Here is a 13,436-nt window from a genome sequence, read left to right as displayed (position 1 = left end):
TTAAAAAGGGCACTGGCCCTTTCAACATCAAATCGGATGAGCTGTATCTGAAGTTTCTACTACAAGAAATGACCATCTCAAAATTTCTGTCATATACATTTCGGGGAAACCCGCAGATGCGGGGTATATCCACCGCGGATCACCCTGAATATTAAATTTGGCACTAGAGCTTCTGAATACCAACCCAATGAGCTCCCTCCGAAGTTTATACAATCATATTTTCTATATGTATGTTATTTGCCCCCAGGGCATAACTTAAAACCTTTGCCCTAAGGGGTATGGGGGGGTTGTCATCCACAAAGACATAAGCTCCTGACCTTTTAATTATGTTGAACAAGATGACTATTTCAAAATTTTGATCAGATGTGTTTGGGGAAATAGCGAGCGTGGGAGGGGGGTGTGTTACCTTTCACTTACTTTCGACTATTAAAATGGGCACTGACCCTTCCAATTTTCAATCGAATGAGCTGTTTTCGAAGTTTCTGCAACAAAAAATGACCATCTCAAATTTCTATCAGACACATTTCGGGGAAATACGAGGAATGGGGAGGGGTCCACCCTACGATCACTCTGAATCCTACAAAGAGCATTAGAAATGCCGATTACCAATCCAATGAGCCCCCTCCAAGTTTTGCCCCTGGTCGTAACTTACAACCCTTGCCCTGGGACTAGGGGGGGGGGGGTTATCATCCCCAAAGACATAATTTCAGGACTTTTCAACGTTGAACAAAATGACTATCTCAAAATTTTGATTGGATGTGTTTGGTAAATTGGTGAGTGGGAGGAGGGGTTAGTTCCCCCCCAATTACTTTCGACTATTAAAAAGTGCACTGGCCCTTTCAATTTCCGATCGAATGTGCTGTTTTCGAAGTTTCTACGACAACAAATTTTCATCTCGAAATTTTTATCAAATGCTGATAACCCCTATGCCTTCTCAAGACCATAACACAATTTGCACTTTACTGAACACAAAATACATTCGAAATGTTTTCATCTTTCTTACTTTCATAAATAAAAAAAAAAAACTATCAAAACCGTAAGGAACAGAAGTCAGTATATGTCAATTAAACTGACAATCCACGGTCTTTTTATTCAGTAAAGTGCAAATTTTGTTCTAGTCTTGAGAAGGCATGGGGGTTATCAGCCATACTAATGTTAATTTTTCTCGTTTTGTGCTCGGCTATTTATTGCAATTTCTGTTCGTTTTGAGTTTCGTTTATTTATTGACAATGATTTGTGGTAGTTTTACGCATGGAAGATTATTTGACTTAATTTTTCTCATTCTTGGTTTAATGGAGTTCTTTACTTTTCTTCGAAAAACTTGTTTTGTGGAAAAAGTTTTAAATTAATTTCTGTTTGTTTTTTATTGACATAGTTTATTTAATGGAGAAAATAATATTTAAATTTTTCATTTTTTTTTTCTATAAGAATCCATGGTATGGGTTGCTATTTGTATGTTGGGGAAACTTTTTCAACAATTTTCAATTGTTGGGCACATCAAAAAATATAAATTTCTTAATACAATAGCTTAATAGCTATAATATATGATCATCAGTTATTAATCTTATTTTAGAACAAACTTATCCTCTCTTGTGTTTTTTTTAACAAAAATATCTGTTTTGCGTTCACTTTCCCGTTGAAGACTCAAAAGCCATTCTAATCCTCTGATTCTACGACACTAAACGACAAATTATGTCTAAAATGTTTCAAATTTTTTTAAATAGAATCTTTAAAAAATCTCTTTTTAAATCTTTAGTAAATAAAAATTTATTAAAACTTCAAGGAATATATGTCTGTATATGTATGACATCCACGGACTTTGAATTTTTAGAATTTTTCGCTCAATGGAGCTCTTTACTTTTCTTTTAAAATCTTGTCTTGGGAAAAAGTTTTATGAATTAATCTACCTTTAAAGGAATATCCAATTTCTTATCAAAGTGCAAAAGATTTGTTGTTTTTTTTTTTTTTTTTACAATGCAATTTCTGATCGTGGTGACATAATGGGATGGACCAGTTCACTCGTAACACTGAACCTGTCTAGGTTGAATCCCTTATGCATTTATATTTAAATGTCAGTTTATGCCCATTGTGACATCCATCCTAGCCTGACCTTATTGTTACAAGTAATTGACCTTTTTTGTTTTCTCAAGATTATTGTTGTTGGCCACCTGTTCTGAAAAACAAAGTAAATGGCTCTACTGTTTATGCCGCCTCTTGGTTTAAGGGGATGCATAATGATGACACTAAATAATTTAGTTGCCAATTAAAGCATTTCATGCAAGATAATAAGAACCAATAGTCTGAGCATCCGAAATGGGTATTCATGTTATAAAGAAAACCTTAAGTGCCTATGAATAAATCGATCCCTTCTTTTGAATAATCAGTTTTTGTTTCTGTCCATTTTTTAGCTCTTTAACTGACAATGAAAAAAAGTAAACCTTAGCCAAATTTTCTTCTGGGGGTAGTGTCAAGTTTGGGGACGGTTCTGTCATGGAGTAGGCTTGTAAACAGTGGCGTTGTTTAGGGGGGCAAGGGGGCAGTTGTCGCTCCGATAATTTGGAGAAAATATTATTATATAGTCCATGCCCCTTGACTCTCTGGATGGGGACCCCTCTTGCCTCTCCCGAATAAAAATGCTGGAGCTATGCCCCTGCTTGTAAATACATAATAAAAAGGTATGGTTATTTCCAACATTAAAAAAAGACATGGACCCTACGACCTTATCCTGTTTTAGTATAATTAATAACAAAATAGAAGGATTGTGTTATTGACCAGTTGGACTTTTCCTCCTCTCTTCACCCTTGCGTATGCAATTAACAGGCGCAAACGTAAGGGAACCTCCTAAGCCCTAGCCCTTCTAAAATTTTCGTGATTTTCCCTATACATTTTCGTTTAAAACTTTTCTAGATATGTCCCATAATTTGCCTATTTTATGCGTTTTTCTAACTCCCCTTCACCATCCAGTCAGAATTTTCGAAAATAAAGGAGTCAGTGTTAAAGTGAACCAGTCCTAATTGTAAGTAATTACGTAACTCCTAACTATGTAAGTAATTGCATAACTCCAGTAGTTAAAAATGTCCAGTAGTTAACACCAGAAGTGCAAAATCATTAAAGTATAAGCTATGTAAGTAAAAGATGTGTCATGTGAGCGAACGTGAAAATTCATTTCATCCTTTTATTTGATATATTTCATCATTCCCCTGCTTAAACTGAAAAAAATGGTACTTGTTAATTTAACGAAACCCTTAAGAATTACGTTTGGGTTAGATCTGAGAAAACCGATTTCATAGCCACAAAGAAAAATGACAGGTGACAGAATGCATTAGGCTTAAAAAACGTTAGCTATATATTTTTATATTAAGGGTGGGGGGTAAAGTATTTGGACAGCGTGAACTTAGAAAACAATTCTTACTTCATATGCATTTGTAGCTAATGATTTTGCATGCAGACCCGCTTTACTTAAACTTAACCTGATCTAATGCTTAAAACTATACTTAAACCTAATCTAAGCGTAATTCTTGAGTGTGATTCGTTCAATTAACAAGTACCAAAAACCCCAAAAAATTTGCATTACAGCAAAGGGGATATGGTAGGGGGTCTGTTGTAAACTAAATTGGCTACTAAACCCAAAAGTTGCTTACATAGCAACAATAAGGACCCTGTAATTACATGTTACTTCTCTGTTTTTTACCCATTCTGGAAGGCAGCAGAAAAAATGATGATAATAATTCATCTTGTCTTCGCTGCCTTTCAGGGTGTTTGTTTTCTGTACGCTTGCTATTTGTAATAATGTTAGCCTGCTGTGATAATCTCAATACGAAAGAAGCTTAACAATTGCTCCGCAAAATGGGTTTAATTTGGCTAGCGCCAGGTAGCCCGCTAAGATCTGTCATCGATGGAAGATCTGGCGACAGTTTAAATCGACTTGATCTCTTTTTGTGCTTTTATGTTTTATCTTTTAGGAATTTCCAATTAATTTTTTGAGAACTTTATAAGGCGGTCTAGACTATGCGTTTAAGCTGGCCGAACTTTTTTTTTCGCTTATTTTCTAAGTTGAACCGAAAATTTGTTAGGCGGAAAGTTAAATATATATTTCTTATCATTGATCTCATTTTGGAAAGTATTTTATTCCTTACTTATATTGTGTTATTTTTTTTTTTAATTATTTATCAGACGAGGAGCAATGACTATTCTGATCTTGAGTGTTCTATAGGAGTGCTCAATTTTTCCGCATGTTCTAGTTTTTCCTTGGGGATGAAGGAACTTTTAACCTTTCTAACCGAAGAATGTTCGAAAGAGGCTTCGTGATATCTGTCCTTAATTGGGATTAATTCCCTCTTCTCCCCCTCGTCTCTCACTTGGTTCTTAAGAAGCTTAACCGTTGATAAATACTCATTTAGGTTGAAGGGTAGCAGTGTTTTAACGCCACCGCGGTTTTCTGCCACCTTTTAATTCAGGTAGATCAGAATAGACATAAATATAGACATAGACATAATAACAGACACAGATATAGACAAAAACATAGACATAGACTAACCTAACCTGTCTATTCAGACACAAATAATCCTCTTGATGATGCAAGATTTCCTGGGTGGTGGAAAACCGCGGTGGTGTTAGAACACCCAATTTAGGTAGAAGCCTAGAACTGGAGCTGTAGAGATGGAAACGTATTAAGAAAATAATCCTTACTTCATAATATTCAGAATGATTGTAGGTAACATACTTTGACTGCGTTACCACTGCCTGGCCCCTCCTAATGTGCAAATATATAGCCGAAATTATATATTTTCCGTTTCTTGATTCGTCAGCGATAATTCAATTGATGGTTAGACGGATTGCAGTAAGTGACGTATGGCAAAATGCATGCGAGTATATAATTTGGGCTTCATATTTGCGTATTATGGGTGGTTGGGGGTAAAATATAGCGGAATCGCAGCCAAAATATGTTAACTACAATTATTTTAATATGATGAAGTAAGAATTGTTTTCTTATCATGTTACCTTTTCAATGCCTCCAGTTCTAGGCTTATACCCTAATTTACTTATACTCAGAGGGATTTTGCCTTTACCAGAAATGTTGTACTTTTCATGTTTGCAAAATTCCAATAGCACACTAATTGAAGTGTATCCATCCCTAGCACTTACGTACGGAGTACGCAGGCTTTTTTCGGGAAGCTTAATAATAATAAAAATTACATTTTTTTAATAAGTTGTATAAGAAATTCATGATTTTGAAGACCAGGGCCCTAAAACTCCCCCTGTGTATGTGGATGACCCTCTAGCGCATGTCTCATTGCGTTCTCAAGAATTAAAAGGTTTTTGTTGTTGCTGTTTTTTCTGACTCCGAAAGGTGATACTTCTGCTCTTTACGTTTGCAAAATTCCGGAATCATTCGCCCCTAGTGCCTATCCTATTTGTCTCTCAAAATGCTTTCCCTCGTCTTTCTTATTTGATTCTCACGATACTCGGATATTATTATTATTATTATTATATTTTTTTTTAATCAATCAAAAAAATAATGAAATATCTGTTTAAAATTATGGAACAGATATGGGTGCCAGTTATGGGGAATGGTAATTACAGGGTGACCCAAAAAGAATCGTACCCATGAAAATTTCAATTATGGTTTGAATATATTCAACTTTATATATTTTTGGTCTTTCAATAAGGAGAGAATGAATCTTCACCTTCCTTTCCCTACGGGGAAGAATTTTAACAACTTTCTCTGTCACTCAACATATTCTCAATACGTATCACCTCACGTGAAACGTGAACATTGGTTCTAATTTTTGGCATTAATTCATTTGTTTTTAATATGGGCAAATGGTCCTTACTTTTGTTTATATGGAGAGATACAAGTCGCATTAGATCAATATAAGTTGTGAAGATAAACGTTGCTATTATTATTGTGACAGATGTGTCACAGTGTTGAGCTGTTTGAGGCAAGCAGGTATACGACGTCACCCTTTTTAATGTTTCAGTTTCTACCTTCTTAGTAAACCCCTCACCTTAGACCTTAGTTCCTCCTGTGCCGCCAGAGGCGAACAGGGCATCCAGAAAGAGCCGCCAATCATCCCTCACATGTGCTGCTGCCCAGACGTCTTCCCATTGGATTGATAAGCTTTAGGTCCCGCTGGTATATATGACGAAGTGTATTTTTTGGCTTTGCTCTTCTTCGGGTTCCCTCTGGTTGCCACTCGAGTACCGTTCTGGGGAGTTTCTTAGTAAACCCCCCAAACTGTAAACTCATTTCGAAAATGTTTCATAAAATAATTTTTTGTTTCAGATGCTAGAAGATTTTCTTCTGCTTCCAAGCTCTACCCAATCACACCTAGTTGAAGTAATCCGTAGTTTAAAAAAGTGATGCTAAGCTCTGAGTCTATATTAACTCGTTATTTATTTAGTTTGATTGTGTTTACTGTTTAGCCTAATTTTTGTTATACGAAGTAAACGATTATTTGTTCGTTGATACTTGATTATTGTGTTCCGTTTTGGTAATATTAATTTATGAACTGCAGAGTGAAATATTACTTTGAAACTTTACTCCCAAGGTTAAATAACTATGGGCATGAATATACGAAGAAATCTCCCGGCACTTGGGGCTGGGTCAAGACAGCAAGTATATTTCCGAGGGGCAAAGATAGTGACGACTTTTGCCAGAAAAATGTCATACATCTACATAGATGGTACTGAAAAATTATTCTTTTAACAATACCCGCCACCTCTCCCTCCTCTTGTAATAAAAATTGGAAGCCCCCTCCCCATAAAAAGTTCCGGGCTTACTTGCTTTTATCATCAAAATTTGTTTATTGATTTTTTTTTTTGGCTTATATATATTTGTACTGAAGTTAACAACACATGGTATTTAAGTTCAAATCTTTAGGTGTAGTGACTGTTAATATAACGAAAGACAATTTTATATAAAGCCCTCTTTAAAGCGAATCAGTACAGGCGTTCCTCACTCTCCGCTTCACGCGTAGGCACACTTCCGCCGTGCCACGCCTTCTCGAGTTACAGGGAATATTTCCAATACGAGTGGCATGCATCACACTGTTTCTACGACTTTTAAAAGCGGACGATCCCTCAGAGTCAGTATTAACAGAAGTAGTACTTCTAACCATTGAATGCCAGAAAAAAAGCATATTTTATAGTAAAACAAGTAATTGAACCTTAGCACCATCAAGAGTCATTCTAATTAACCGAATAACTAGAAATAATCAATTCATGTTGATTGTTTTCAGTATGCTGATTAGTATGCTTAACAGGGCCGTATCCAGATTTTTTTTGGGGGGGGGGTGTTTACAATAACAAAAAAATTTATAAAGCACATCAAACAAATATATATATATATATATATATATATATATATATATATATATATATATATATATATATATATATATATATATATATTCATTTTTTTATGAGTCAGATCAATATTTCGAGGGGGTCTAAAATCCCTGACCCCCTCCCTGGATACGACCTTGATGCTTAAGAAAAGAAATGAAGAATCGACAAAGGGTTATGTCTCAAGATCCCAAGGTCCAAACGAAGGCTTCTCCATCATCCCAACCTATTCAAGGCCTTTCATTCACCAAGTCCAATAAAATACTGAATGATTTAAGTCATTAGTCACACTCTTGTCGTAGTCTAATTTAGGACGACCAGCTTTTCTTCTATGGAGGAGTCCTAGGTAGACGCACTCATTGAATAACTAGGAAGAGATGGTTAACTTTGGAAGTGACGTCTTATACCTTGTGAAACAAACAGACAACCGAATATTATGTGGGAGGCCGATCTATGACCGTGCTAAGGAAATGACCCAACACGACCCAAAAGAAAGTTCAAGACAAAGGTCAAGTAAGTCAACTTTTATCCAACTGAATATTTCAATTTGTCGAAAATGCCTTATATACTAACTGATAATCTGATTGCTCTTCTGTAATCTAGGAGGATCTTCATCAAAGGACCTGGATGCTGCCCTCCGTACCACAAAGAGTTTTCTTTTGGTAAATTCGCTCAGGGAGTTTCAGTGGGGCTTTCATATTGTTTTCATATCCGCTTTGAAAGTTTACACAATACATACGAGGCCAGCATTTACGCCCTAGGGACCTTGTAGCCCGAGCTTCTCCCGTAATACTTCTAGGTACTTCTTAATCATATAAAAAATTCCCCCCAGAGAAAGAATGATGTACGTGCCTAATATGAGGCAACGAGTTTTTAATACTTTTATTATTCACCTGACCTTTTGCTCAAAGGGCGTGGCTATGATTGAATCATCATGAGATTAACCAAGGTTTTTTTGTCTCTTTAGTCTCGCATTTGTAAGATCATTCACTAACATGTTGCATTTACCCTCCTTACGTGTTTTCCAAAGATCAAATTAAGTCAACTTTTTTTTTAATATTTAAAAAATAAAAAAAATATAATTTAAAAAAAAATTAAAAAATATAATTTGGAAATTATAAGATCGGTAACAGTCCTAAAGTATTTTCCAAAACCCTTCAAACCGTTGTTTAGCCAAAGGGATGCTTTGGGGCATGCTTGCATACGAAGGGGGAGTGGAGTAGTTGGAGTTTCTGTCCAACTTTTTTGAAAGATCTCAAAGGAAAGCTCTGTACACTTCAGGTCCAAATTTTGAACTCATAATGTCGAAAATTGTCAATAATTAATGATACAAAAGTGAACTATTTAAATTATATGTCTAAAGACACACCTTTGTGCAAGGAGGCACTTAACGGCTTAACGTTTAAAAATTAAAGGCTGGAACACAAAGAATAAGTTGCAGTGCTTGGAATTAGCCCCTTTAGGTTTTTGAAATACAGTTTTTTAGTATGTTTGTTTTCTAGTGTAAAAAAATGAAAATACCCACCCTAGATTTTGAAAATACCATTTTTTATATCTTCATTTGAAAATTAAAACTGTCCTTCCCCTATCTACATTTCCGTGAACTGGTGCCACTACTGAAAAAAGAAAAAGAATGCAATAGTGAAATTAAAATGTTTGAATAAAGTGTATGTGCTTCAACTAATGCATTATATTCAATATATTTATGTCTACCTATCTTAAAAATAATATACTCAAATTTACACAAGAAAACTTAGTCAAACCAAATTCCCAAAATAAGAGAGTTTGTGATAGTTAACTTGATTTTGTAACTTTCCTTGTTCGAGGAGTTTTCAACCCAAGGTAAATTTAGGCTTCTTTAATGGTTACAAGCAAGTTGAATCTGGAACACAGTGCTATCATGATGGACGAATTTTTATGTCATTCGTGGTAATTGAAGAATGCAAATAATTGTTAGTGGTTTTAATGGGAGAAAAAAAGCAGTTTTTTCTTTCGAAAAAATACACCTTTTTAGGAAAGTGTTCGTTTAGAACTCAACTATTCCAAGTTTCCACAAGGTTGAATAAGACAACCATTTCTTCAAAGCCGTATCTAGGGGGGATAGGGTCTTTGACCCCCTTCCCAAAATGTTTTTTCAACTAGTAAAAACGTAACAAAAATGAATATAAAAAAAATTTTGATGCATTTTTTAAGTTTTTTGTAATCCGCCCGAAAAAATATTTTGGTATCCCCCCTCCTTAAAAAATCTTGGGCACGGCACTGACTGTCTTTGACACGGTTTTTTTGGATGACCTTCAAGGTATATGTAATTCCAATGTAAAAATCATTGCATTTTCCATGGGAAGGTGGAGCCTTCGCAAATCTTAAAGCACCTTGGGAATCTTATCGGTCTTCTTTAAAAATAAAATTACTTAGTTGGTAAGTCTTAAATTGGTGGGCTGATGTCCTTGCATAAAATTTTCCATTTTCTTTGCTAATAGGCACCTCTGGGAACATGCCAGGTATTTATTTATGATATAGGGTCACCACTTTCTGCCACGTCGCGTTGATGTTCGAACACCACTTTATATGCCACACATGGATATTTTCTGTCATGCTACGACTCTTCGTGGCACACTTCACGCCACACGTGGCATACTTCCAACCCACCATTTGGTGTGCACAATTTTTTAATTAGGCAACTCCTGACTATAATCTTCGATCCAAAATAGTTCATTATCTACTTTATTTTGGCATCTTCCCCACAAACACCAGTATTTCAAATAGTAAAAATATTTATTGTTCTGCCTAAACAAACAAGGTTATCAATCATATTCTAAGCTATCATTATATTTTCAAGATAAATTGAGCAATTGTAAATTCTTAGATATCTCTTCATGCTCTATCAATTCTTCCTTCTTCTTTATTTCGGAATGAAGTATTTTCCGCCGTAATATAATCTTTAACCATAATAAAAAAAGAACAATCTTTTTCTCGTAGAAAATACAAAATTCTACATATCCTTAGATATGAGCTTAAGAATTTCACAATAGGGTTCTCTGATTCACCGAATCTGACGGTGTCTTGATTCATCTTCTTTTTTTGTCGTCTTTTTGTTCCTTTTTATTCAAATTGCTTTTATTCATTTTTCTTCTCATAGCTGTTTTCCCAGCCATTGATATTTTATTTTAACCTTCTTGTTGAACAGCAGACCATATCAGACAGTAGGTGGAAACAAACATTACTGGATCAACAGTAACCGAAACTCTAAAGGACGGAGTTTTGATCCAAATAGATACATCAAAAGAATTGGATTTTGATGCTGATTTTTAATCTATAAGTTTCATCAAGTTTAGTCCTACCTATCAATTCCATTGCCTTATTTTCGAAAAAAGAAAGAAACACCCCTAAAAGTCATAGAATCATAATGAAAATCACACCATAAAATTCAGCGTATCAGAGAACCCTTCTGTAGAGGTTTCAAGCTCCTATCTGCAAAAATGTGGAATTTTGTATTTTTCAAACAGTTCGTGGTAACGAACTGTAGTAAGGAGCGACCCGGCTCAATAGTAAACGAAACTCTAAATAACGGAATTTTGATGCTAAAATATACGTCAAAAGAATCGGATTTTCATGCTAATTTTAAATATATAAGTTTCATCAAATTTGGTCTTTGTCATCAAAAGTTACGAGCCTGAGAAAATTTGTCTTATTTTAGAAAATAGGGGAAAACACCCCCTAAAAGTCACACAATCTTAACGAAAATCACACCATCGCATTCGGCGTATCAGAAAATCCTATAGCAAAATTTTCAAGCTCCTATCAACAAAAATGTGGAATTTCGTATTTTTTGCCAGAAGACACGGGTGCGTGTTTATTTGTTTGTTTGTTTTTTTTTTCTTTTCCCCAGGGGTAATCGTGTCGAACAAGTGGTCCTAGAATGTTGCAAGAAGGCTCATTCTAACGGAAATGAAAATTTCTAGTGCCCTTTTTAAGTGACCAAAAAAATTGGAGGGCGCCTAGGCCCCCTCCCACGCTCATTTTTTCTCCAAAGTCAACAGATCAAAATTTTGAGATAGCCATTTTGTTCCGCATAGTCAAAAACCATAATAACTATGTCTTTGGGAATGACTTACTTCCCCACAGTCCCTGGGGGAGGGGCTGCAAGTTACAAACTTCGACCAGTGTTTACATATAATAATGGTTATTGGGAAGTGTACAGTCGTTTTCAGGGGATTTTTTTTGGGTTTTGGGGGCTGGGTTGAGTGGAGGGGCTATGTGGGAGGATCTTTCCCTGGTGAAATATGTCATGGGGGAACAGAAATTCAATGAAAAGGGCGCAGGATTTTCTAAAATTACTATAAAAAAAAACAATGAAAAAATAAACATGGAAAAGTTTTTTCAATTGAAAGCAAGGAGTAGCATTGAAACTTAAAACGAACAGAGATTATTACGCAAATGAGGCGTTCTAAAAATACTTTAGCATAAAGAGCGAGGTATTTAGGAGGAGATAAATACCTCGCTCTTTATGCTATAGTATTTTTAGTAATTTCAACTATTTATTCTACGGCCTTTCTGATTCAGGGGTCATTCTTAACGAATCGGCACAAAACTTACGATTTAGTGTAAAGAGCGAGGTATTAACGAGGGTACAAACCCCCTCATATACATAATAAAAATTTAAGAATATAAAAGTTTGTTACGTAAGTTAATTCTTAAGTTACGTATGTTTTTTACTAATAAAAAAATTCGTTAAAAATTAAAATTTATAGTTGCCTTTTTGTGTAACCGAAAAATTGCATGGCAACTAGGCCTCCTTCCCCATCCCTTATTTCTCGAAATCGTCTGATCAGAACCTAAGAGAAAGCCATTTAGCCAAAAAAGGAATTAAAATGTAAATTTCATTTTAATAATTTATGTGTGGAGAGCCAAAATTAAACATGCATTAATTCAAAAACGTTCAGAAATTACATAAAAAAACTAGTTTTTCTAACTGAAAGTAAGGAGCGACATTAAAACTTAAAACGAACAGAAATTACTCCGTATATGAAATGGGTTGTCCCCTCCGCAATCCTTCGCTCTTTACGCTAAAGTTTGACTCTTTACCACAATTCTGCTTTTTAAAACAATTAAAAGCTTTAGCATAAAGAGTGAGGGATTGCGGAGGGGACAACCCATTTCATATACGGAATAATTTCTGTTCGTTTTAAGTTTTAATGTCGCTCCTTACTTTCAGTTAGAAAAACTAGTTTTTTTATGTAATTGCCAGAAGAAAGATCACAGATGCGTGTTTATTTGTTTTTTTCGTTTTTAGTTTTTTTTTCCAGGGGTAATCGTATCGACCCAGTGGTCCTAAAATGTTGCGAAAGGGCGCATTCCAATGGAAATTAAAATTTCTAGTGCCCTATCTAAGTAACCGATAAATTGGAGGGCAACTAGGCACACTCCCACGCTCATTTTATTCCCCCAGTCACCGGATCAAAATTTAGCCATTTTGTTCAACATAGTCGAACAACCTAATAACTATGTTTTTGCGGACGACTTAATCACCCATAGTCCCCGGAGGAAGGGCTGCAAGTTCTGAACCTTGCACATTGTTTACATATATCATTGGTTATTGGGAAGTATACAGACATTTTCAGGGGGAAGACTCTAGTTAGGGGTCGAGAGGGGAGGTTTACGTGGGAGGATCTTTTGCTGGGGAAAGGGAACTTCCATGAAGGGGTGCTGGATTTCCCAGCATTATTTAAAAACAGCCACAAATTAAATTTAACAAAAAACAAGTGGGGGATTCATAAAAAATTGGAACAAAATTTGGACTTTAGCGTAAAGAGCGAGACATTGAAGAGGGGGTGAACCCCTCATATTACGTATATGAGGGCGTTTTATCCCCTCGTCATTACCTCGCTCTTTATGCCAAAGTTAGAATTGTGTTAAATAATGGCCGATATCAACAATCATTTGTTTGTGTTAATTTTGAGATAGCCATTTTGTTCAACATAGTCGAACAACCTAATAACTATGTTTTTGCGGACGACTTAATCACCCATAGTCCCCGGAGGAAGGGCTGCAAGTTATGAACCTTGCACATTGTTTACATATATCATTGG

At 35.5% G+C, this 13,436-nt stretch overlaps 1 protein-coding gene across 5 annotated transcripts in view; it reads left to right on the top strand.

Moving 5' to 3' along the window:
* LOC136035538 (S phase cyclin A-associated protein in the endoplasmic reticulum-like) overlaps positions 1-6,469 on the top strand; it is a 598,516-nt gene extending 592,047 nt beyond the window's left edge. For all 5 annotated transcript variants that reach the window (XM_065717385.1, XM_065717386.1, XM_065717383.1 and 2 more), the window contains exon 23: positions 6,287-6,469. In XM_065717385.1, coding sequence (XP_065573457.1) covers positions 6,287-6,364 — 78 coding nt within the window. In that variant the 3' untranslated portion in view covers positions 6,365-6,469. The remainder of the gene's footprint in view (positions 1-6,286) is intronic.
* The last annotated feature ends 6,967 nt before the right edge of the window (positions 6,470-13,436 follow it).

Source organism: Artemia franciscana, chromosome 14 (genome assembly GCF_032884065.1).
Source record: "Artemia franciscana chromosome 14, ASM3288406v1, whole genome shotgun sequence".
NCBI lineage: Eukaryota > Metazoa > Arthropoda > Branchiopoda > Anostraca > Artemiidae > Artemia > Artemia franciscana.
Note: the sequence above shows the minus strand (reverse complement) of the source record. Positions and strands in the feature narration are given on the sequence as shown.